Here is a 23,537-nt window from a genome sequence, read left to right on the forward strand (position 1 = left end):
CGTGGTCGTCGTCATGTCACTTGCCAGCAGCTGCATCCCTCTCCTCACTCTATCATCTCATCTCCAGATCTCTTATTCCTCTGTTCAGGTGCTTTTCAGTGAGCAGAGCTATAACGCGGCAGACTGTCGGTCGCCTATCTGTCAAGCTCGTCCATCTACCATGCCAAAGACCACTCACCACAACAAACCCGGCTCGAGGAAATCTGGCTCAGCAACAAAGCCCACCTTTACGAAAGTGACGAAGGCAGCACGAGAGGGAGCGCCGGCACCAGCTCCCAACGAGTCGACCCAAGAGCCAACTCCGGAGATCCCAAAAGACCTCTTTCTCCAGATCATCGTTGCCAAACTCAATACTTCCAAGACATGCGATTGGTTCGAGCTGTCAAAAGTCGTGAATGCAATGTGTACGTCGCCGCCGATGAAGGGCGCAAAGGCCAAGAAAGGGAAGAGAGGGAACGGGGAGGAGTGAAATGGAGAGCAGCTCCATGACATCTATCATAATGTGAGCCTCCTCCCTCCGTCATGATCAAGCTCACGTCAGCACAGGTCATCCTTCCCGGACTCAAGAGTGGGAAGGTAGTATGGGCAGAAAGTGAGACCTCTCTTACTCCTACCAATCTTCGAGAAACACCCACTTGCATATCGGACCATGCAGAGACCAAACCCCCCTTCAAGAGTCAGATAGCCAAACGACGGGCCTCGACCCTTTCGGTGGATGACGCAATCGCACCGATGAAGAAGACTCGAAAGACCACGAAAGCAATGGTAGGATTGCCTGATATCCCCGATACTCCCGACAGTATCTGCGCACGCTTTAAGAGGTCTTCGCGAAAGAGTATCTCGTACCGTGAGGATCTCCTCACGGACGATGAATTCAGTGGCATCGAGGATGATGAGGAAGATCCAGATGGAGCGTCTGGGACTGGCGACTCAATGGATGAGAGTGTGGAGCAGTGAGACAAAGCAGCAAGTAGAGGAGACAGCCCCGGAGGGAGAAAGCAGACTTCGGAACAGTTATAGGAGCAGGAGAGCCTGGGTGATTGATTCAACGCGATAGGACAGGAAGATTTGGGCCAGATGAAACAGAGAAGGATCAGGCAAGACGGGCTCGAATGTTCAGTCACCCGGCATTAGAAAGCATTGCATGTCGTCACGCCTAGCTCAAAGCTGCGTAAGTATATCATGCATGTACTGTATTATATTTCATCAACGTCATCCGCCATCAGATCTTCCTCGGGAAAGTCTCCAGTTGTGATTTTCTCTGGCCTGACAAAGATGGCATGTTTAGGTGAACAGGAGAAATATCGCTTGCCTTCGACTCTGAGGAGACATTCATCAGCCCAAATTGCTTCTAAAGAGGTCTTCGGCTGCTGGCTCGCGAGCCAGTGATGAAGCACTCACTCCCCATCTCCTTTGCCGACCGGTTCATCCAGCTCTACTCCGATCCAGACACCTCCTTTGCCAATCTCTGCTATGCCTACGAACCGGACCGTTCCTATGCGGTCCATGTTACCACCCTCTCCGGCCACTTGACATCTTGATCCGACCGATACGTTCTCAGGTAGCGCATGAGATGGAGGTGGAGGATGTGACAGGTTCTCGGGAACGGGAGCGAATCGGCCCATCTTGTTGGCTTTGAGATGAGCGAGGACGGTATCTGAAAAGACCTGTTCAGCATTTATGGCTTTCATGGCTCCTACTTCCGGAGAGAATGGGTGCTTCTAAGAATGATGAAGAGACTCCTGATACATACCTGGTCTCGACTCGTATTCCTCATTGCTGAGCTCAAACTTGTTCACCCCAGAGACATCGGAGAACTCTCCAGGCCGGGCGTTTGGGTCCAGATTATCGACCTACATGCAGTCTCGTCAGATCGTGCCCCGAGCGAAGCCACTGCCGTCGCTGCGCCGCGCCCACCTTGAGATGATAGCCATCCTTCACGCCGTAGGAATCCAATGACCGGTTCTGGTCGTCAAGGGATTGAGGCTGACCAGCGGACGATGAATGGGATACAGACAGACGTTGGAACTGAGGTGAGATACCTGTGATGGAGTAAAGCTTCTCCTGCCGATCATATAGTGATCAGCCATGTTGTGATCGACAAGCGTTGATGTATCAAGCCAATGATGTACTTCAACTCACTTGCAACTCGCTGACAACTAATGATGACTCGAATCGACGCTCAGAGTACGTATCCGGTGACGATACGAATATGTTGATGAGCGGCATGAAGGACGATAGGCACAAAGTCAAGCCTATAGCTACTACGTTAGGGGTTGAACAGCGTTGGAAGCTGGGATCTCGTCGCGGCTGTCGCGTCGACCTGAATTTTGGGTCGCCAAGAAGATGGACAAAACCAAAACGTGGCACATGACGAATATGGATTTGTGTGCAAGTTTAGTCTCAGACCGTCTCCAAAGCCCGTGTAGTCTGGAGAGGACAACGACGAGGTGAGGATGAAGAAATGACATGCATTCTACTTGCCGTGCCTCATGCAATGCCGCCAATAGTGACAAGCTGTGCGAAAAAGTCAGCTCGAGTCGCCGTAAGACCTATGTCTGCATTTACCTTTTCAACCATGTACTCATCCAGTCCGCCTCTTCCTCCTTCCCTTCCAAAACCACTCTGCTTGACGCCTCCAAATGGTATGCAAGCTTGAGAAATCATGCCCGTATTGACAGCCACCATCCCCACTTCGAGCCTCTCTGCGACTCTCCAGACTCTCGATATGTCTTTGGTGAAGAAGTATCCAGCAAGACCAACCTCGGTATCATTCGCTCGAGTGACGACATCTTCCTCCTGCTCAAACTTGAAAAGAGCAGCCAGAGGTCCAAATGTCTCTTCAGATGCCACCGCACATTCTCGAGGTACGTCTGCAAGGACGGTAGGAGAATAAAAGAAGCTGCCTTCGGGAGCGTCTGGCCTCGAGCCGCCCACTAGGATTCGGGCGCCCTTCTCGACTGCGTCGTTTACATGTCGCTCCACTTTGGCAACTCCAGCTTCGGTGATGAGTGGACCGATAGTGACACCTTCCTCAGACGGATCTCCGACCTTGAAAGCTTTGACTCGGTCGGTCAGGCGGGATGCAAATTCGTTGTACACCTTGGCATGGACAAAAATTCGGTTCTGAATGTCAACAGTGATCACTAGGACCTAACTCACCGCACAGACACAGGTTTGGCCTGCTCCTCGGAATTTGCTGGTAATAACACCTTCGATGGCGAGATCTAGATCGGCGTCATCAAATACAATGAATCTGAAAAACAGTCAGCGGGAAGCCTTTGTCGTGTTTTTTCTCTCTCTCGACTGACGCTGCATTGCCTCCCAATTCCATCGACATCTTCTTTAGCGTTGAGCTACATTGCTTCATCAAGAGCCTTCCGACGGGTGTGGAGCCCGTGAAAGAGATTTTGGATACCAATGGGCTGAACGAGAATGAGCTAGAAAGCCTGTCAAACTCTGCTGACTCACTTTGTTGTCAATTCCAGACCACATGCTTGCTCTCTCTCTCCCTTCGCCACAGTGACCACATTCACCACACCGGCCGGGATCCCGACCCTTTCAGCTAGAGCACAAATCGCCAGTGCGCTCAAGGGCGTCTCAGCAGGCGCCTTAATTACGATCGTGCAGCCCGCAGCGAGAGCAGGAGCGGCTTTTCGTGTGATCATGGCATTTGGAAAGTTCCTATTTTCATAAGCGAGTTTCTCAGGGAAAGCCACATACCACGGTGTGATCATTCCACATACCCCAATAGGTTGCTTGATGACTGTGTTTCGCGTCCCTGGGAACACTGCCGGCACAGTGTGGCCATATGCTCTGCACATCAGTCATGACACTGTGAGCTTAGGCCCTCACCTGACGGCCTCGGCTGCGAACCACGAAATATACGAAGCTCCATAAGTGATCTCAGTCTTAGCCTCCGCCAAGGGCTTCCCGTTCTCTTTTGTCAGAATCAAGGCAAGGTCGTCGACGTTAGCCATGATGGCGCTATACCACGCGAGCAGGAGGGTCTGTCTCTTGTAAGCCGTTTCAGCTGACCAACTCTTTATTGTTGATTTGGCATGTTCCTACGAGACACTTCAGCAGAGCAGAAGGGTGTACCTGACAAACTGACAATAGCCTTTCTGACTTGACTCTGTGGCATGTTAGGGACGTCGACAAGCGTCTTTCCAGTCGCTGGATTCGTGACTGTGAAGGTCTCCCCGTCATCTGCATCTACCCATTGACCATTGACGTATGCTTTGCTCTGTAAGAGCTCGGGATCCTTTAATAGGGACTGAGATTGTATCAGACGGAATACAATCTCATCATGCTGACGACTCACTCTGAGATTCTCGGCGGCCATCGTGTCAGGTGTTCGGAGGGCAGTGATGTTGCGAGTCAACAGTTTGCGTACAGGATGCAATGAGTCATGGACATGTCGTCGCTTCGGCATGCTAAGCGACGCTTACCCGGGCAAGATCAGAGCTCCACCGTGGGAGAATATTGAATATCCGCCAAGCTGGTCGAGTTGACATTATTCACTATTGCGAGTGCGGTACATTCCTGTGAGAAGGGGAAGATGAAGGTAGCAGTCACCGGTAGGTCCCGTAACAAGTGCTTTGGAGACTCATCTTACGCGCATCATAGGAGCCAGTGGTCTTTTGGGCCGAGCGGTCTTTCAGTATTTCGAGCAACAAGGCGCAGACGGTAAGAGCGATGTGAAACGTTCCCACTCATTATGCGCAGTGATTCGCCTGGCATACTCGAGAGCGTCGGACGGCTACACGAAACTTGATCTTCTGGATCAGAAGGCGGTAGAGGACTTCTTCAATGGGCATCAGGTGGACGGTGCGTGGGTATCTTACCAAATTTGATCGATTCAAATGCTGATCCTTTTTGACGACAGTGGTTGTTCATTGTGCGGCTTCGCTTTTTCAGGGCACGGTAGAGATGCTGAAATGAAGCATCTTGATAGGCGCTGCAGAACGTCGACCTGACGTAGTCGAGGCGGACCCTGCCAAAGCTGAACAAGTGAGTCCCGTCGAGATGATCTACACTTCGATGACTGATCCGCTCACCAGACCAATGTTGCGGTGCCAAGGCAATTGGCTCAGCTAGCATCCAAGCAAGGGTTTAGATTGTTTTACATTTCGACAGACTATGTGTTTAACGGTACAAAGTGAGTCGGTGGACCCCTTGAGTGCTCGTGCACCTGCCCGCTCATCGTACGATACAGACCCCCATACGAGGTCAACGATGAGCCTGACCCGCTCCAATCTTACGGTCAACAGAAACGTGCTGGGGAAGTTGCTGTCCTTGCAGAACGCGAATCTGGCGCTCAATCTACAGTCTTGCGGGTCCCTATACTCTACGGGAAGACGACGTACAATGCCGAATCGGCAGTCAATATCATTGTAGATGGTGTGTTTTCCTCTGAACCTGATTTGGCTAAGAGAACTTTTTAGTCGTCCTTGATCAATCTGGAAAAGAGTACAAGATGGATGATCGTCAAGTCCGATTCCCGACCAATGTAGAGGATATCGCTAGAGTTTTATACGACTTGTCAAGTAGGTGACGGGCACATCGAGGGTAGAGGGCGACTGATGTTTTCCCCCAGAGCTTGACAAATCTCTTCCTCCCATCTTGCACTACGCTTCGCCGGCTCCAGCTCTCACCAAGTACAATATGACGGAAATCATCGGCAAACATCTTGGCGTATCAATTGACCACGTCAAAGCAGATAAAGAGAAACCTGTCGTCAAGCCAGGTCAGACTCAACGTCCTGAAAATACTCAATTGAGCACGAAGGCTCTCGTGGACATTGGAATCGATACAAGAGAGGATAAGAGCTTCGATGATTGGTGGAAAGCCTATGCAGGCGAGCTGAAGGCGAAACAATAAAAATAGACAACACATCATGGTAATATGCATCCCTGTGCAGGGAGTGAAGCTCTCTATCGCGTTCTGCCTATAAACAAGCCTCTCGAATTCGCGCTTAGGCTTTTGACCTTCGCTTCTCCGTGACCTTCTTGCCCTTTGGTATGCGTACCGGGCCACTACTCGCTAGGGGTGACTTGACTGATTTCTCAACTTCGGCTGGGGCAACTTTGATCCCCTTGGTTTTGAGTAAATGTTTCCGCTTGCCCTCTGACGATAAGATCAGCGTCTGCAGAGTAGAGCGGAGAGCGTTACTTACCCGCAATGTAGGCTGCATCCTCCGCCTCGTTGAACGCAGACCCATTGGCAGCTCCGTCATCATCGATGGTGATGTCTGCGCCTGCAGCATCGACAGCAGTATCATTCTTCTGAGATTTTGTCCTCTTCTCCACCCTGAATTTGGCGACAAAGAATCCGTCCATGTTGTGTTTATGAGGATAGAACTAGTAATGATGAGCATCTTCGGATATTGACATCATTTCGGACCTACCCTTCTTGTGAGGCTGACACTCGGGTGGAAAGTCTTGCCTTCAAAGCTCTTGAAACCCTCTACACCAAATTCAAGACCTGTTTCGACGAGATGACAATTTGGTCGTTTCTTCAAGGCATAATCGACGACCGCTTCGTCTTCATCCACAGTCACAGAGCAAGTAGAATAGACGACGTATCCACCTGTAGACGATGTAGGCGAGCAGGAGTCTAAGGCGCAGAGAATGAGTTGTTTCTGCAATTGAGACAGAAGTTGGAAGTCTCGCTCGCTCTGCAGTCTCAAGGGTAAGCAAGATGTCTGAATCAACTACTGAGAAAAACAGGACACTGACCTTGTTGACCTTCACACTGCCATCTTTGCTAATCACTCCTGTGCCAGAGCACGGCGCATCCAATAGCACTCTGTCGAATCCGCCCATGACCTTTGGAAACTCTCGCGCGTCGTAATTGCAGACTACGACGTTCTTGCATCCCATACGGTGGACGTTGGCCGTGAGAGACTTTGTCCGGGCTTTGTTGGAATCATTGGCAAAGACCACTCCTGTATTCTGAAGTAAAGCAGAGATGTATGTTGTTTTACCACCTGGAGCTGAAGCCATATCAAGGACTCGTTCGTTTGGCTGAGGAGAGAGGGCAATGACGGGAAGGAAGGATGAAGCAGATTGAAGCATGTAGTGTCCAGCGAGATACTCCGGCGTAGCACCTGAAGATGAGTAAAATCAGCAGATGCTGTGGGCCTAACACTCGGCGCTACCAACCTATAGGGACGGGTGATTCAAAGACCGTCAAACCGACTTTGCTCCACTTGGCTATTGGTTCTAAATTCACACCACGACCCATGAGTGCCTGAGCAAGGTCCCTACGCCTAGTACGCAGCGTGTTGGCACGTATAGATACTGGTCTAGGAGATTCGTTCGCTTCGAAGAAAGCGAGCGCCTGATATCATGTCAGTCAGGATCTGCAAGTATATCCAGTGCATTGAACTCACCTCGTCTGCCGGGAACAGCTTCATTAGCTTCTCGACCAAGAACAGATTGTATCCAAAGTACGTTGCAATATCGTGCTGGAGCTGGACCAGGTGATCCGATCGTGATCTACAAAGTCGTTAGCAACGGGCTTAGCTCGAACGCTGCGAGATGGCAAAGCTCACTTTCCAGGCACGCCTTGAGCCTTTTCACCCTTTCCCATACAGACTCCCACTAACCACCTCATCCTAGCTTCGACATCGCGGAGACTCGTCCCGTGCTCAACGTCTTCGTATTCACCACCTCGGTCAACGGCCGGCAGTGTGAATCCCTCGTTCTCAATATCATCCTCCAGATTCGTCGTGATCCCATCACGGCCCTCTTCATCCTCGTCCTCATCATCTCCTATTGCCACTCTCTCGTCCTCATCGGCCATGTCGATGTCATCGTCCTCGCCGTCATCTGACGATGCAAACGCGGAGTCCTCCTCCTCCTCCTCCTCGTCATCTTCACCGAGATCGAATTCGTCTTCCGGCATGTCATCTTCGTCCATATCAGAATCAGCGTCAGAGGGCGCATCATCCAGATCGAACTCGTGCAAGCCAGGGGGGAGCTGCTCGTCCTCGTCCTGATGGGATTCCTTTCAGTGGATCTCCTTGTGCAAGAGACCGACGTACGACATCTAAATCGTCCTCTGAATCGCTGAAAACTAGCTCTTTGGCTGGGCCTCGCTGCAGGGCGTGAGCTCTGATAATCTCGTAAACCGTGCATTCATCTCACCTCAATGTCCTCCTCCTCGCTTCTTAGATTGGTACGTCAGTCCATCCGACAAAAAAGCTCTCTCGTCCACTCACGACTCCTTCCCACGCTTCTTTATAGACTTGACCTTGACGGTCTCTTCATCGTCCTCACTCTCTGACAGCTCGCTACATGACGTGAGCGACTACCCAAAAGACGCGCAAAGATGACGCACCCTGGCCGCATGGCATCCTCAATATCACTGTCTTCATCGACTTTGTCCACCTGTCTTTTCGTGACTCGCCCGCCTTTCGCTTTTGCGACCTTGACCTTCTTCGAAGATTTCAACGAGCCAAGATTCGGAGCTGACGATGAAGCCTTTTTCTTCCCTTTATGTCTTGAGCTTCTATCTCCTCCTGATCCAGGCAGAGGCGTGGGGTTCGCTTGCTTAAGCTTCGCTCTGCGTCCCATATTGAAAACAGTATAGCTAGCCTTCCAGATGCAATTGAACTGGTTCAGTAGTTGGTGCTCCTGAAATTTTCAGAACTCTGGTCTGTAAAGTGGAGGTCGCCGGTTATCAGCGATGAGTTGGGCTATGACGTGGCAATCTGCTCGGATGATCACTGCTGACCTCTTAAGGAACGTCCAGATACCTATACAATACGTCTCATAAATCATCATAAAGGCTCGACAGACATTCATGGAGTCTTCTCCTATTCCAAGGTCGACGCCGGATCTGGTCATGCCGCCTGATAACATCGAAGGGTCAGGCGGTAGACCTGCTAGCCCAGGCACAGGAGCTGGTCCAGGGGATGAAGCTCAAGACGGCACTCCTGTAGCTGGACCGTCAACTCCTCCGCCGGCTGCGCCAGTACCCAAGCGACCAGCCAGGAGAGCTCCGAGGGTGAGTTTGAAGCACTCAAGTCTCCGTACTTATCTGATCGCCCGTGTAGCCTAAAGCCGAGCATTCTACAGCTTATACAACTGCCTGGGTTCCTGGATTGTAGGTTACGGCTGTGACTCTCGCCAAACGTTGGGCCTGACGAACGATAGGTTCAATATCAAGAATCCTGCTGGAGACTATCTTCAACGCGAGTCCAACGTCGACGTCTTTAGACAAGTGAGCGTGGCTAGGGCCAGAAGGGAGAAGGAGGAACTTGAGACAGAACGCCAGAAGGTGGCAGAAGGAGAGTCAGCAGAGCAACAGGAAGAGGACAAGCCAGAGGAGGTGAGCCGGGAGCGCTCTTAGTCTTTTGAGACGCTAAATGATCATCGCAGACAAATCCTCTGACCAATATCCTTGTCATTCATCCTGGCTCTCGAAATCTGAGGATAGGCCGAGCCTCCGACTTTTATCCACACGAAATACCGAATTGCATCGCTAGGCCTAGTTCCGCGGTGAATAGAGGGCGAGATCCTCCTGTACTGGGCAGCAGAGCAAAACGCATAGCTCAGGAGCATCTAGAGAAGAGGGATCCGAAAAAGAAGAAAGAAGTGAATGGAGCTGCAAACGGCGGGGACGATGCAGAGGGTAATTGGGTCGATCCGGTGAATCCTACCCAATTTGTCATCGGTCGCAGTCTGATAATTTTCAGGTCGATCAAGGTATTGGTTATGCCAGAGACTATCTTAGAGAAAAGCTTCGAGCCAATCGACTGCAAACCGATTGGCGAGAAGGCTCCCGAGTCAAAGCTGCCAACAACAGGGTAAAACCGGAACCAATACCGGAGCACAACGATCCGTATAGGATAGAATGGACAGAGACGGAGAGCAAGAATTACTTTATAGGAGAAGAGGTGAATTTTAAAGCCTACGCGATGATATGTCGAACGATTGACTTTTCAGGCTCTTCGATTACCACCAGACTCTGGATTCAAAGTTCGGTATCCGATCCTTCGACGAGGTCTGAACAGGCGGGATTGGACAAATCATCAGTTGCTCCTCGATGACATAGGGACGATCATCGAGGATGCACTTCGTAAAGAGATGAATATCACTCCAAAGGATTATCATGTGCGTCATCAAGATTCCACTGCCGCAACATCACATTTACTCCTTGACAGAAATTCTCCGTTGTCTTCATCGTTCCAGATCATGGTGATCGTTTCTATGTACAGGAAATGACAGCGCTTTTCCTCGGCGTCATGGGCTTCAAAGAGATTGCCGTGCATCAGGTATGTGTGCGGGACAGGAAGCTTGATCATCTGACCGTTGCTGATAGGAAGCGTACGCCGCCATCTTTGCGGCCGGAATGTCTACAGCCTGTGTTGTCGATATTGGCGCAGAGGTCACTTCGGTTACATGCGTCGATGAGGGTAATTTGATTTCGGATACGAGGTCAGCTACGGGACATGGTGCCAGTTGTCCTTCAAGCTGAAACTCTCACAGGGTCAACCTCGCTTATGGAGGTGACGACATTACATCTGCCCTTGTCAACCTCTTGCAGAGGTCATCGTTCCCATACCGAGACCTCGATCTGGGACGACCACAAGAATGGCGAATGATGGATAACCTGAAAATGAAGATCTGCACGTTGGAGGAGGTAAGGACTTTTGTTGCTTGGACCCTGAGCTATCCTGACGATCCATAGCATCTCGTCGCCAATACACCTTGGGACTTCTACGTCCTGAAACCGCAGGGAATGACGGATAAGTACGTGTTCAGGACCTACGACGAAAACATTTTGGCGCCTTTGGTATGTCTGGACCTCGTCTTGCGAACAGCCATTATTGACTATATTTCAGTGCTTCTTCGACACTCGTATGGTGGGTATTGGTAACATTCTTGGCACTCACCTGACATCTCCTCAGATCGATTTCGAAGAAAAAGAAGACAACGGTTTACTCCAGCCATGGATCAGACCCGCCTTGGTCGACGACGAGCTACTCTCATCCTATGGCGAACCTGTGCGTCTCGCTCTATGGTTCAGTGCTAATGCCCATAGACCGGAGCGATGAGATCCTGTACCAATCACTTGAGACCGGCCCCACCGACGGTCGCAGAGGTATTGGCCGTCGCCAACGGGAGCCCAGAGAGATCCGACGTGACACCCGCCAATGGATCTCCTGTGAAACCAAGCGGATCTCAAGATGCTGACCCCGTTGTCAAAGGATCCGACACACCGAGCGTCCAGGTGGAGACGAATGGTATTGCAACAGCAACACAGGAGGGGACAGAATCTGAGGTACTTCAGCAAGAGTCTGAGGAGCCTTTGATCGAATACAACATCGTCGAGGAGGCTTCAAAGGTGCCACTTGATGCTGCTCTTGCCGCGTCGATCGCCCTGGCGGGTGCAACGGAGAATAAGATCAAGGCGGCTGCCGCCTCCATACTCTTGATAGGCGGCTCGTCAGCTCTAAAAGGTCTTGGAGCATTCATTGCTGATCGGTAAGTCACAGCTGCGACATGCACGGCCATGCTGAGAACCCTCCAGTTTGCCATCGCTGTTGCGAGCTCGACATCTCCCGATTCAAGACGTGTCGATCGTGCCTCCGCCAAGAGGCTTGAACCCACGCTTTGTCTCCTGGAAGGGTGCCTGTGTCATGTGTAACCTTGAGTCATTGAGCGATATGTGGGTCCGGAGAGACGAGTGGGAGGCAATTCAAGCTAGAGCTCTCAAGGATAGATACTTGTTCTTGTAGCCGTGCATTGTCGAATGACCCGAATTCATCGTAGTTTGCCGTTCGTACGTAATTTTCGATCGTTTGCCGAAAGACTTGGACTGGAGATCGTTAACCAGCTGGTTAGCTGTTTCATATTGATCTATGGATCACGCAGTTCATCATGCCCCTTCCCAGAACACTGCCGGGGACAGAAGCGCAAGAAGGAGTAGAGTATGAGGAGGATTGGCTGCCAAAAGATTTCAAGCCGATGACTGTCGGCCAGCTGATGTGGTATAAGATGAAAAACATGCCCATGGTCAACGTCGGTGAGTTGTGGTGACGAGTGCAAGGCGGACATGCCGCAGCCCTTCTTCGTGAGAGGTGATATCTGACTCAACGTCGCTCTCTGCAGGCTTAGCAGGTGTCATTGGATCCTTCGGAATGGCGTCGTATTGGTTTCGGATGGGTAATTCCGCTCGACTCAATTATTGGTTGAGATGGAGAGTCGGGTGAGTGAAGCGGATTGGACAATTGAGGTCATCTCGAGGGGCTGCACAGGCGCTTTCGAGTGCCGACGTCTCACCGATGTATCTTGCGCAAAACGTTTCGTGGCAGTCTCATTCTCCCAGCAAATCCTTGTAGCGAGCCCGATACTAACATGTTCCTAGGATGCAAATCTTTACATTTGGCTGGATCATCTACTATGGTGGAATGGCGTTCACGGCGGAGAGACAGACTCAGACGTACTACAAGCAGATGGTCATGCTGGGTGAGCTTGATTCTCGAACACATCAAAGCAGAGTCATACGTCCATCTTCAGGCCGTTGCCGCGTCTTGACAGGCATGAAGTGCTCCCATCCGAGCTGTACTGACGGAGCTCGTAGGTGATCTGCCGCCCGATACCAAGATCCCGAAAGCTAGCAACGACTTATTTGCGAAGAAGGACGATTGGCGGAAAGCCATCATGAATCCCTCTGCGTTTGAAAAACCGAAGCAGACAGCGGCGACCTCATCTGCGCCTGACGTGCCTCAAACGGATGTGGATCAGTATCCTAAAGCTGTATCTGAACGCATGACAACAGCCGATTTCAAATCCAAAATACAGCAGCGACAGCAAGCTGCTGCTCCCTCTGCGAACGACTCGGATGCATTCGCGGCGAGGTTGGAAGGCGCTATCCGTGCTCAGGCGGAAGAGGATGAGATGAGAGGCAAAGGAAAGCTGAAAGGCGCGCAGAGCGTGACCGGTCGTGGAGAACTGCTGAGACGTCGCGGGAGAGAGATGGCGGCTCAGAAAGAGGAGAAAGCGGCACGAGATAATGCAGCTCGGGAGGCTGAAAATGAGACCGAGGTGGAAGACAGCGAGAGGATCTAGCTGAGTGCTGTCTGTACCGCTGGGGTTCATGATATAGAGAAGTCTAAGACTTCCACTGCCCTCTGTACTACTAGTCTCAACATTCATACAATTGTTCATGCATTTTGCCCTGGCTTTGGATTCCCACTGTTGCTAACGTCCTGAATTCCGGTTGCCCGGTGGAGGTTGACCAGCTTGATTCAGTCTCCAATTGCAGCTTGACGCCTTTACCCAATTCTCGTCTCGCATACATTGCCGATTACAGTATGCACCCTCTCAGTCGCTATGCTCGAGCAAAGCCAGATTTCAAGCGGCTGGGGGACAGATGCCCAGAGCTGGCACCTTTGTAAGTGATCGGAAGACATGTCATCGTGTCGCTGTCCAGCACTGTTGAGCTTTGATCTCAGATTAGCTGAGCTGATGCTCTTTTCAGTGTCAAAGCTTCTGAGACTGGATATGCAGCCATCGACTTTGCTGATCCCGCTGCATTAAGAGCGTTGACGAAAGCCTTGTTGAAGCATGACTGGGATCTGGACGTTGATTTGAGAGACGACCGACTCTGTCCAACTGTGAGCTTTCCATCTGAGCATCGGGACAGCAGCTGACACATACTTAGATCTCGAACCGGTACGCGCAATCCACGGACTCATATGTCAGGAACCATGCTAAACGCTTACTCAGGCTTGATTATGCTTTGTCCGTGTTGGACCTCGAACCGTTTCTCAATTGTATCCCGGGTTCAAGCAGTACCTCGAAAGGCCCTTCGGTGAGCTTGATTGTCTTATCGGTTGGTATTGAATCGTTCAAAAGCAGCCTGATAGAGGACATCAGCTCAGAATCCTCGACATGTAAGTAGGAGGATTCTGGTCTCGAGGTCTCGAGCTGATCGTGATTTAGTGGAACAGGACACATCGCGGTATATCCACTCTTACTGCATCGATTGCGTTCCGACGCAGCCATTACAGGCACCGGTGAGACAGGCACTTCCTCTAGGGGTTGTTCATATGACTGATAGACGAGTGACAGACGTCAACGATATCTCGTTGCAACACGCTCAATCAATCTTGGAGCGCAATCAGATCTCCAAAGAGTCCATCAAGCTCTTGAGAGCCGATTCGAATGGAGACATACTGTTTGCGCTTCGTGACCAGTCTCATGACATCGTTATGTGCAACCCTCCTTTCTACGCTTCAGAAGAGGAGATGAAGCAGAATACGGAGTTGAAGAATCCATCCAACAATGCTGTGAGTGCGAGCCAGAGCCTCAGAAGACTACACGTATACTAGTTGACTAGATCTCGCAGGTTGTGACTGCAGCTGCCAACGAGTCTATCTGTCCCGGTGGCGAGGTCGACTTTGTTAGCCGAATGATTTCCGAGTCAACTAGGTTGTCAGACAAGGCACAGTGAGCTGACCCGCGGGAATTGGGCCCTGAACATGCCTGCAGATGGTTCACAAGCCTTATTGGCAAATACTCATCTCTGACTCCCCTGGTAGATTTGATTAAGTCCTTCAAGGTGAGGACGATCTCTGTAGGCGTGAAGGAAGACAGCACTGATACCGTCAGATCGACAACTACTTCATCAAATCTATCAAGCAAGCCAAGACAAGTCGGTGGATCATCGGGTGGTCATACAGCGAGATCAGGCTCCCTGATGTCGGTCTCATGCTCGTTGATGTCGCTTTCTGGCTGATCATCTCCACTAGTCATTGACTCTACCGGAGACGATAATGCCCAATACATCTTATGCTCGTCTATTACCGGCTCCAAATCGACTCACCCATAGGCCTCTCCAGCCGCCACTTGCCATTGAGCTTCTCCGCGAAACTATGATGCCCGTCCTCTTGGAGTGTCAACTCGATCCAAATTCCAGTGCTCAGGCGGAAGAACAAGAAGATGGTACCCTGAATCTTTCTCCGAGAGGCAATACGTGGTCACGGGCTGCTCGACGTCAGGCCGCCAGGGAGAATGCTCAAAACAGCATGGCCATCGATGAAAAGGCCCCGCAGGTCGCAGGACCGGTCATACGGATGAGGCTCTCTTTCTTACCACCAACTCCTCTAACCTCCGAGGGTACGCAAACACAACTTACCGACAGGGCAACGGGGGACTCTTCACATGCAATAGATGATGCTTCCAGCGAGCCAGCGCCGGCTTCAACTGCGAATGGAGACTCGACCGGGACAACCTCACAAGGTGCGACTCTCGCTCTAGATTGGCTACAAGGCAAAGATAGAGCGCTGTTCGAATCCTTCTGGAAGTTTTTACTGACCAAAGGCAATCTGTTGGGCAAGCAGGGGGGGTCAGAGACTGCTGGAGGAGAGAAACGATCTGCGGCGGGACCAGACTCTCATGCGGGTCGCGACGCAGGTAGCGGCGGCAACAGAGGCGGCTTCAGAGGTCGGATACGGATCGGCTTTGCAGCTCGAGGAACCAGAGGAGGCGGTGGAAGCAGAGGGAGGGGTGAAGGCAGGGATTCTGGCTGGGGGAGAGATCAGGGATGAGGCGACTGCCTGGAGACGTAAATGAGTATAATTTTTGTGCAGTAAGGACTACTGCCGAATGCAAGCACAACATACTTCTCATCTCATACATTGTGTCGTTTACTTCGTCGACGGAGCTATAGTCACTATGCACGGAATAGGTGATATTCAGACTGTGTCGAGGTGACCAGGTTTTGAAGGAGCAGAGAGATGGAGGGACAAAAAGGGAGGGATGTCGATCCAGATGCAGGAAAGAAAAAGAAAGATGAAGCGGGAAACCCAGAACGACGATAGGAGGAAATAGACTGTTGTACACAAGGTTAGTGTGCAAGACGGGCTGTGATGCGAAAGTAAAAATGAGGTCCTGTTCCTTTGACTCCATGAACACCCATCACACTCGAACGCCGAGTCGGCACCATTATTTTGCCTGAGTCGGTGCTGGACGATCTCCACCAGAAGGTGCGGCTCCACCTCTTCCTCTTCCACCGCGACCACGTCCAGCGTTCTGGCCTCTCTCACCAGCTCCGCCTTCCCTTTGTTGTTGGCCCTGACCGTCTCGACCCGAGTTTGGGCCACGTCCCACTCTCTCGGCACCACTGGCTCCGCCTCGACCACCCGTGGCTCCGGCTCCTCCCTTGGGTCTACGCTCGTCCTTCTCCTTTCTCGGACCAAAGTTCAGAATTCGACCATTCTCCATCTTGACTCCGCCTTCTCCTCCTTGACTAACGGACAGAGATGCAGCAATGGCGCGACGAGCACCGTCGACCTTTGCAAACTCGACAAAGGCACAGGCCTTCTCCCTGACAATCTCAATATTCTTGACTTCCCCGAAACGCGATGCGGTGGCGCGAATGGCGGCCTCGTCGGTCTGGTCACCGCCTGCCTGGTTCTCGCTGTTCCAACCGGGGAGCTGACAATTGTTAGCTGATAGGCCTCAGAAGGCACTCACTTTGACAAAGCAATGAGGGGTAGGGGCGTTCATTGCATTGACGTAGTATGGGTGCTTGCCCTCGTGGTTGTTGTTTTGCTTCGATCCATTGGCAGAGCTGGTAGTCTGAGCGGGAGCGGAAGCAGACTCCTCCTTCTTGGCAGCGGGAGCTGGCGCAGCGGCCGCAGGGGCAGCCGATGAGCTGGCAGCAGCGCTAGAGGTGGAAGCACCACCCCAGGCTTTCGGTGCAGAGGATCCACCGGCTGCGGCCATGGATGCCCAGGTCTTGGGGGCAGCAGGTTTGGCGGGAGCTGCGGGAGGTTGAGCAGCAGTGGAGCCGTTCGCTTTGGGTGCAGCTGCCTGAGCAGCAGGAGCAGGAGGCGCAGGTGTATCAGCTGGCTTGGCAGTCTCCTCGACTGGCGCTGGAGGAGCAGTAGTTACTGGCTCTTGCACAGCAGCAGATGGTTCACTTGGAGCCTTGTCGACATCGGGGACGGAAGCGACTACTGCCTCAGTAGGGACAGCTTTAGGGTCAGGGTGAGCAGGAGCTTGTTCAGGCTTGGGAGTAGAAGACTGTGTGACGTGCTTCTCGGAAGACTCGGGAGTGGGAGGGTGGTTGAAAGTGGGGACAGGGACAGGAGCGGAGTGGCTTTCGGGAGCTCCAGCGGGGACTTCGACCGCAGCATCTTGATCCGCGGGATCCTCGAGCTCGTCCTCCTCTTCTTCCTCTTTAAGGTATCGGAAAATATCGTTGAGGACGAAGTAGCCATTGGGTTGTTCAGCGAGGAAGAAGGTCTGAGTGAATTTGCGCCATGGACCGGCGTTGTTTGACATTTCACCGATGACAAGGAGAATGATGCCGCCTCCAGCAGAGGATTGGGAGTCGATAGAATGAATGAACACTTTGCAGTTCTCGTAGCCGATAGCCGCGATGCGTTCGTGAATCTCCTGCGTGGCACGTAAGCTGACGCCAGGAATTATTAAGCCGACGCTAGCTCACTTGCTGACCGAGAGCAACCTGGGCCTCCTCGCCCTCTTCTCCATGGATGAAGGTAGACCGCTTATTGTAAAAACAGTGAAGTCGATGAGGCTGCTTGTTCACGAAGTTGCTGACGCATTGTCAGTCTGCGATCAATCTGGCCAATCCTTCGAGCTCACTAGTACTGAGGGACAAACTGCCAACCGACATCATTGGGTTGAATTTTCTGATTTCCAGAACCGGATTCAGATGTGGGTGCAGCGTGCCCGTTGGGCTGGGTGATAGCTGCCATTATGGGTGAAGGTGGTCGTCTGGGAAACTGTGTCAGCTGCAGTTCGGTCCTGGAGAGGTCGGAGCCGCCCGAAGCAAGCAATTGGAGAAGGTATCAACTGACTGAGAGCAGAAAACTGTTGACGGAACGGATCTCTTCTACAGCGACAATGCTTTCAAAGTCGAGGGGTCTACGGAAGATGTGAGGATTGACGGATGACAAGGGGTGAACGAGCTATGAACGAGCGGTAGCTTCTGGGCAAGCGGATGTTGTCGCTGTAAAACAAGCTTGTAGGTTTCAGTGATCCTCTTTCTAGTCTCTGACCAAGTGTGAGCTCGCCGCGATGCGTGTTGGAGCAAGGCAAAGGTCGACAGGGGGGAATGAGGATGTGACAGCAGCAACACGAGAGGATTTCAACCGTCGAATCACTGGAACGTATGAAGCCCGGCGTTTTATTCGGGAATTTCAGATTGTGGCGTTGATCATCTCACCTCCTTACAACGCGACTGAGAGACAAGCCCGTGTACTGTAATCATTAGCCATATCCCATCTCTGATAGCGACAAGGAACACATCAGCTTTGATCAGGAGGTCCAGAGCTCACAGCACACTGAATCGAACGACTTGAAACGCACTGTTGACTGGTTTCAAGATGACGGCGGCGCTCCAGCAGGAGCTCACTCAGCTTCATTCATTGGTCGATGGACCCCCGTCCAGTGCGCCAGAAATCAGTCAGAGGTTAGCTAAGCTAAAGGTGAGCTGCGAACCTAGGAGATCGGGCTCATGTTCTTCTAGGTTCACTTCGCTCAATCTGGTCTCCTGTTCGCCTCTCCAGACTCAGATCGTCACGAGCTCGCCCTGACCCGTAAGCATTTAATGACATCGGCTCTTGGCCTCCCGGCTGACTTGACTTCGTCACTAGGCTCTGTGCTGGAGATAGGAGCTTTCCACGCTCTTCGCTCAGGTAACATCAAATCCTACCTCTCTTACGATTCTCTTCTCCTGCCATTCTACGACAACGCTCAACTAGATGCATCTCCAAATCGACCGATTATCCTCGGCCTGAGGCTTCTATACTGGCTCAGCGAGGGTGATCTGACGGCCTTTCACACCATGCTGGAGACTTTGGACCCCGAACAGCTTCAGGATGTCTTCATCAAGCTCGCTGTAGACTTGTGGGCTCCTCAACTCTACGCCTAGGTTGAGCTGACATCCGTTGCAGAGAAAGATGGCTCATGGAGGGATCTTACAACAAGGTCTATCGTGCGCGTGATCGCGTACCTCGGCCTGAATTCGGCTTTCTCCTCGAACGTCTGATGGGTCAAGTCAGATCTCAGATCGCAGCTACTGTTGAAACTTCGTATACTTCTTTACCACTCTCCAACGCCGCGACGCTGCTGTTCTACAAGTCTGGCGAGACATCTCAATTGGTAGAATTCGCCACACAAGTGAGCAGAGTCAACCACCTGGATCCAACCAGGATTTTCTGACTGACCGTTCTGATTCAGCGCGGATGGGAGCTCTCTCATTCCACTTCCACCTTCACCTTCCCTCTGTCCCCCAAACCCGACATCGCCATCGCCGCTGCCAAGTTTAGCGATCCGAACGCCTCTGCTCAGACATTGGACATTTTGCAGGGCAAGGGCGTGAAGAAGGGTACACCGATGACGCGAATGGTGGGACCCAGCCTGAGACTGGCTCAGCAATTGGAGGCGGTGGTGTAAGGTGGTGAGAACAAAGAAAGTGCATTGCATGTACATTGTATTTCCGAGCATGAAATGATGCAGCATGATATGTCGCAGCTGAATACGGCGCACAGAATGCGGAGCACAGACCATTTCGGCGCTAGCTGATGCTTCGTGAATAGTCGTCACTGATGCCCATCGCCGTTTAACGCTGATCCACATTACTACCAGACGACTCCTCTGTCCGTGGAGCGGTATCTGTGCCACCGGCCTGAACATCTCCTTTGCGTTCAAGATCAGCCATTGCACGCGCTTCTGCTTTCCATCGAGCATTGTCCATTGTCCTCTGCTCAAGCTCGGCTTTCTTCAGAGCCTTCAAACGGGCATGTTCATCTTTCTCTCGTGTCTGTCCCGATCGACCATTTGTTGCTGTGGGTTCAGAGGTCGAGGAGATAGCCTTGTCGCGAGACTCGAACGTGACCGTTACTGGACCCTGCTCGTTTCCGGGTCAGCTCAGGGAACAGAGTGATGATGATTGGAAAGGAGATCAGACGCACATCGTTGACCAGAGAGACCTGCATCATGGCTCCGAACTCTCCATCTGTACCAGTCAATCAGCATTCTAAGAGAGTGGCGGATTGACGAGAGGACAGCCTAACCCTTGATTCTGTCGGCAACGTAGGATCGCCTTATCTCTTCAAGAAACGAGCTGTAAAAAGACCGGCTGCTCGACCCAGGCTGGATCATCAGGTCTGGGTTTGATGTCCTGCACTCACCATTGATTCGTGGAAATCTTCCAACGTGATGAGCTCAGGCGTGATCACACAATCCGCTCACCAGGTTTCATGCCTTTGAAATTGGCAAAGAGGGTGAATTGGGAGACTGGGCGAATCCCAAGAGTCAGATGCTGAATCGCCCTCCACGTAGAGAACGACATACCGCAAAGGACCTCGCCTTCGACGTCCATAACACTCCGCTTCCATGGACCAGAGTCATTGTCCCCCGGGAAGAGCTTCGCCCCAAGGATCTTCTTGATGATGAACGATGAGTCCGTAGCTTGATCATCTGAACGAGGCAGTCGGCTCAGCAAGAGTATGGATATCGTGAGTTGACATAGTGTCATGGTAGCAGCAAGTCCACAAATTGTCGTGATCGGAGTAGTTAGACCCGCACTCACACCTGTCCACGCCGACCAGAACAAGCAATCCCTTTCCAATCTGGGAGATGACCTTCCCGTCCACTGGTCCCGACTGTGAGCTCTTGCGCCATAGCACAGACTGTCAGCCGGGCTGGAAACTCACCAGCTACCGAAGCTGAGATTACTCGCTGCACTACCGCCTTCATACCCCCCTGCGGTGGTGTTCTGCAGTCTAAGACGTATGGTGCTGTAATGTTCAACATATCGCAGACCGTGATTTCCGTCCGTCGGGTCCGAACTGATAAGATCGCTTGTGGAATTTCCCCACATACTAGCTACATCTATGCATATATAACATGTGTTAAAGCATCGCCGACTACATGTAGAGGCCCCAGAAATGGAACGTGCAAAGGGGAATCATCGTGGTGTATTATATGTGAAATAGCTGCCCGGTGTCAATCCAGAAAATCGTACCTTGTCGTTGAATCTAATCGTCATGAGCCGCACTAGGTCGTACGACCTGTGCAGCCATCCCTGACAGGGGCATGGCCCTCTCCATCCCCCGAAAGACTTGCTCATCGGCGTCACTCTCTTCCTCTTCGTCCTTCTCTGCAGCGGCTCCATCCCCTTCCCCATACTCTTTTCCAGAAGCTGCACGCCTCATCTCCCACTCTCTTCCCCACGCTTCCATCTCTTCTTCGTCGTGTTGGGCCTTCCTGGCCCCCCATCTCTCCTGCACATCATCCACGTCGCCCAAATCGTCCAATGTCGGCATGTTTCGAAGGAAGTCTCCTCCTACATGACTCGCTTTCTCATTAAGAGTCGTGTCACCCAAAGTCGAAACTGAGCCCGGTAGAGAGACGTAACCAATCGCTTGATCGATGATTCGTACCAATTTCAACATGCTTCGTTTATCTTCCACAGCCAAGGTCTCGAAATGTACAGCGCCGTATTGCTCGACCAGTTCCACCATTGCACGATTGAGCGCCTTCATCTTGGGATTGGGTCGAGTGTCTATGTCGAGCGAGTCGAGCAGGTATTCCAAATCCCGGCACTCAGTGTAGTACCTCAAGTCGAAAGCTGGCAATGCAACGTTCAGCCTGTGCCCGGACACAGTGCAGTTTGGACTCACGCAATTCGCCATAGGTGGACAGCAGGTCGATCTTTGATAAAACATTCACATGCGGTAATTCAAGCTGTAACGTGGCTCGCAGCGCCAACAACGCCACAGAGATGAACTTGCTCGCGTCCGTAATATAGTGAGCATCGGAAAGGTGAACGGCCACGAGCTGGCGAGGATGAGCCTCAGATCTCGCTCCACCAAACTCACTCTATGATCCATCTTTGTCAATCGCTCAATCACTCTCTTGAAACTATCGTGATTCGTCCACAGTTCAACTTGTCCAGGCGTATCGAAAATCACATAACCAGGCACCAGAGTTCCTTCTTGCAGCAACAGCTCATCCAGTCGATCCACCAACCAGTCCAGATTGGCTTCAAGATACTCGGCGACATAAAGCATGGCACCATTTGGTCCGAGGCCATATTCACGCATTACACTCTCGAGGGAGATGAGATCGGTGATGTTGACTGAGCAGGGGTAAGAAGGGGAGGGAGTAGCGGGATCGAGATTGACGACGTGGCAGGGTCGACCAAGAGCAGTGAGGAACTGAGGATCAGCGATTGAGCAGTGCACATAGCCACTCTCACACTCACCTGCTGCATCCCATGGGCGTAAGTACTCTTGCCGGCACCAGGAGGTCCAATGATGACCTGACCGAAAGCTATTCCATGTCGCTTGCCCTGGCGAGAGGGAGTAGAAGGAGAAGAGATGGCTCCGGACATGACAGGTCGCGAAGCAGAATCAGGAGTCGAGCCAAATTCTGAAACTTCTGTCGCCGAAGATGTTCCGAGCCCAAGTGCGCGGAGCGTGTCCGAGTGAGAAGTCGTTGAATCTGGTTGGTCGAGATGAGCCAAGGAGTCAATAAACGCCGCTAGGGACGAGGTGCGAGGCGGAGTGGTAAAGGTGGCTGGAAATTTGGCACTTGATGGAGACGAGGGGGAGGGAGGTGCTGGGAACTCGGCTACGAAAGACGGTACCGCAGACAGTATCGGCTGGTCTGCTGTGCTGGGCCGCGAAGCAAATCGAGGAGATGAGAAAGGCGAATGGATGGGAGAGATGGTTTTGCCCGTCCGAGAAAATGTGATGACCTTGCCCGTGTCTGGAGAATGTCTGTGAGACTCCAGCCCGGGTGATGGTGGTCTAGGTGGTCGGATAGGCGTACCGGTAGATCCAGAGTGGGCAGAGCGATGGGATTGAGTGGTCAGGACCGATTGAGTGCTGGCACCGGATAGATTCGACTTGTGTCCGAAGTAGCCTGCCCGCTCTTTCCTTGGTGTGGGAGCCCCAAACGTTCCTGGTGACAGCGCGGGAGGAAGGTTAGAGATAGAAGAGGATGGAGTAATGCTGATCAGTCCTTCGTCTCGGCGATTACCGGTTAGCGGATTTTCGGGCGAGTGTGGCGCTTCATTTCGGAAAGGTGGAATAGGGGGTCCTATTGGAGTCAGCGGAAGGTTCCTCGAGGCGATACGATAACTCACCAGGAGCGGTTGCTGTCGATTTATCATTCGCAGTCTTCTGTCGTACCTGAACGGCCGCATCCGCAACCTCGGATCTGCGAATTGACTCGGCTGAATGCGGTATAGAGTGGCTGTCCCCACTGCTACGGATAGCAACATCGTGATCTCTCATGACCGGTGTAGTGATCTCCGTATGCGCCGTCAGGCCAGTTCCATGCGTTCCAGATGTTTTTCCTGTCCCTCCGGTCCCGTTGGTGCCTGCGCTCGCATCCGAAGGTCGACGGAGATCCTGTTGTCGAACAGGCGACGTGAGAACCGCATCCGAGCGATTCGCCAGCGAAGGCAGCTCGATGCCTAGGCCTGCGTTACCTTGATCCAGACTGCCAAGTCTATCCCCCATGATGGAATCA

General features: G+C 52.1%; 12 protein-coding genes across 12 annotated transcripts; 6 read left to right on the forward strand and 6 right to left on the reverse strand.

Moving 5' to 3' along the window:
• Positions 1–160: 160 nt before the first annotated feature.
• Positions 161–1,155, forward strand: BD324DRAFT_678900 (hypothetical protein; the record flags this gene model as incomplete). The annotated part of the gene is made up of 2 exons (XM_022019018.1): positions 161–391; positions 547–1,155. The coding sequence occupies 2 exons, from the start codon at positions 161–163 to the stop codon at positions 955–957; spliced, it is 642 nt and encodes a 213-aa protein (XP_021873592.1). The 3' UTR covers positions 958–1,155.
• A 13-nt stretch (positions 1,156–1,168) lies between these two features.
• BD324DRAFT_615068 (CAP Gly-rich domain-containing protein) lies at positions 1,169–2,384 on the reverse strand. The gene is made up of 5 exons (XM_022014677.1): positions 2,143–2,384; positions 1,918–2,064; positions 1,754–1,853; positions 1,402–1,657; positions 1,169–1,320 (listed from the first exon to the last, which is right to left on the reverse strand). The coding sequence occupies exons 1-5, from the start codon at positions 2,227–2,229 to the stop codon at positions 1,197–1,199; spliced, it is 714 nt and encodes a 237-aa protein (XP_021873593.1). The 5' UTR covers positions 2,230–2,384; the 3' UTR covers positions 1,169–1,196.
• A 39-nt stretch (positions 2,385–2,423) lies between these two features.
• BD324DRAFT_615072 (Aldehyde/histidinol dehydrogenase) lies at positions 2,424–4,535 on the reverse strand. Its single transcript, XM_022014678.1, has 9 exons — positions 4,325–4,535; positions 4,115–4,276; positions 3,856–4,067; positions 3,724–3,816; positions 3,472–3,684; positions 3,312–3,425; positions 3,163–3,256; positions 2,569–3,126; positions 2,424–2,517 (listed from the first exon to the last, which is right to left on the reverse strand). Exons 1-9 carry the CDS (start codon positions 4,433–4,435, stop codon positions 2,491–2,493), a joined length of 1,584 nt encoding a protein of 527 aa, XP_021873594.1. The 5' UTR covers positions 4,436–4,535; the 3' UTR covers positions 2,424–2,490.
• Position 4,536: 1 nt separating this feature from the next.
• On the forward strand, positions 4,537–5,916 carry BD324DRAFT_615077 (hypothetical protein). The gene is made up of 9 exons (XM_022014679.1): positions 4,537–4,580; positions 4,630–4,689; positions 4,729–4,830; positions 4,889–4,900; positions 4,958–5,013; positions 5,064–5,161; positions 5,219–5,403; positions 5,448–5,549; positions 5,600–5,916. The coding sequence occupies exons 1-9, from the start codon at positions 4,562–4,564 to the stop codon at positions 5,881–5,883; spliced, it is 918 nt and encodes a 305-aa protein (XP_021873595.1). The 5' UTR covers positions 4,537–4,561; the 3' UTR covers positions 5,884–5,916.
• Positions 5,917–8,625, reverse strand: BD324DRAFT_615080 (NOL1/NOP2/sun family-domain-containing protein). The gene is made up of 11 exons (XM_022014680.1): positions 8,347–8,625; positions 8,228–8,299; positions 8,154–8,175; positions 8,051–8,104; positions 7,559–8,001; positions 7,397–7,502; positions 7,167–7,344; positions 6,741–7,111; positions 6,410–6,679; positions 6,179–6,362; positions 5,917–6,129 (listed from the first exon to the last, which is right to left on the reverse strand). Exons 1-11 carry the CDS (start codon positions 8,580–8,582, stop codon positions 5,978–5,980), a joined length of 2,088 nt encoding a protein of 695 aa, XP_021873596.1. The 5' UTR covers positions 8,583–8,625; the 3' UTR covers positions 5,917–5,977.
• A 186-nt stretch (positions 8,626–8,811) lies between these two features.
• On the forward strand, positions 8,812–11,752 carry BD324DRAFT_648437 (hypothetical protein; the record flags this gene model as incomplete). Its single annotated transcript, XM_022017839.1, has 14 exons — positions 8,812–9,015; positions 9,065–9,114; positions 9,165–9,339; positions 9,390–9,659; positions 9,707–9,907; positions 9,957–10,124; positions 10,175–10,285; positions 10,333–10,448; positions 10,500–10,653; positions 10,702–10,806; positions 10,856–10,876; positions 10,922–11,017; positions 11,056–11,498; positions 11,545–11,752. 14 exons carry the CDS (start codon positions 8,812–8,814, stop codon positions 11,750–11,752), a joined length of 2,322 nt encoding a protein of 773 aa, XP_021873597.1.
• A 142-nt stretch (positions 11,753–11,894) lies between these two features.
• On the forward strand, positions 11,895–13,085 carry BD324DRAFT_648438 (hypothetical protein; the record flags this gene model as incomplete). The annotated part of the gene is made up of 4 exons (XM_022017840.1): positions 11,895–12,039; positions 12,126–12,222; positions 12,382–12,482; positions 12,598–13,085. The coding sequence occupies 4 exons, from the start codon at positions 11,895–11,897 to the stop codon at positions 13,083–13,085; spliced, it is 831 nt and encodes a 276-aa protein (XP_021873598.1).
• Positions 13,086–13,203: 118 nt separating this feature from the next.
• Positions 13,204–15,639, forward strand: BD324DRAFT_678907 (hypothetical protein). The gene is made up of 11 exons (XM_022019019.1): positions 13,204–13,410; positions 13,498–13,633; positions 13,681–13,691; positions 13,746–13,830; positions 13,875–13,912; positions 13,962–14,035; positions 14,091–14,308; positions 14,368–14,468; positions 14,511–14,580; positions 14,631–14,720; positions 14,771–15,639. The coding sequence occupies exons 1-11, from the start codon at positions 13,331–13,333 to the stop codon at positions 15,566–15,568; spliced, it is 1,701 nt and encodes a 566-aa protein (XP_021873599.1). The 5' UTR covers positions 13,204–13,330; the 3' UTR covers positions 15,569–15,639.
• Positions 15,640–15,965: 326 nt separating this feature from the next.
• On the reverse strand, positions 15,966–17,746 carry BD324DRAFT_607031 (hypothetical protein; the record flags this gene model as incomplete). The annotated part of the gene is made up of 4 exons (XM_022014044.1): positions 15,966–16,457; positions 16,497–17,423; positions 17,476–17,584; positions 17,634–17,746. 4 exons carry the CDS (start codon positions 17,744–17,746, stop codon positions 15,966–15,968), a joined length of 1,641 nt encoding a protein of 546 aa, XP_021873600.1.
• A 444-nt stretch (positions 17,747–18,190) lies between these two features.
• BD324DRAFT_615088 (SAC3/GANP/Nin1/mts3/eIF-3 p25 family-domain-containing protein) lies at positions 18,191–19,472 on the forward strand. The gene is made up of 5 exons (XM_022014681.1): positions 18,191–18,478; positions 18,520–18,589; positions 18,647–18,899; positions 18,947–19,172; positions 19,233–19,472. Exons 1-5 carry the CDS (start codon positions 18,377–18,379, stop codon positions 19,446–19,448), a joined length of 867 nt encoding a protein of 288 aa, XP_021873601.1. The 5' UTR covers positions 18,191–18,376; the 3' UTR covers positions 19,449–19,472.
• On the reverse strand, positions 19,473–20,839 carry BD324DRAFT_615095 (D-Tyr tRNAtyr deacylase-like domain-containing protein). Its single transcript, XM_022014682.1, has 8 exons — positions 20,711–20,839; positions 20,587–20,649; positions 20,349–20,474; positions 20,247–20,291; positions 20,186–20,202; positions 20,069–20,147; positions 19,967–20,010; positions 19,473–19,902 (listed from the first exon to the last, which is right to left on the reverse strand). The coding sequence occupies exons 1-8, from the start codon at positions 20,808–20,810 to the stop codon at positions 19,615–19,617; spliced, it is 762 nt and encodes a 253-aa protein (XP_021873602.1). The 5' UTR covers positions 20,811–20,839; the 3' UTR covers positions 19,473–19,614.
• A 195-nt stretch (positions 20,840–21,034) lies between these two features.
• Positions 21,035–22,392, reverse strand: BD324DRAFT_575923 (hypothetical protein; the record flags this gene model as incomplete). Its single annotated transcript, XM_022013155.1, has 4 exons — positions 21,035–21,627; positions 21,680–21,836; positions 21,878–22,216; positions 22,264–22,392. The coding sequence occupies 4 exons, from the start codon at positions 22,390–22,392 to the stop codon at positions 21,035–21,037; spliced, it is 1,218 nt and encodes a 405-aa protein (XP_021873603.1).
• Between the last annotated feature and the right edge of the window lie 1,145 nt (positions 22,393–23,537).

The sequence above is a fragment of the Kockovaella imperatae genome (genome assembly GCF_002102565.1).
Source record: "Kockovaella imperatae strain NRRL Y-17943 chromosome Unknown BD324scaffold_2, whole genome shotgun sequence".
Lineage (NCBI taxonomy): Eukaryota > Fungi > Basidiomycota > Tremellomycetes > Tremellales > Cuniculitremaceae > Kockovaella > Kockovaella imperatae.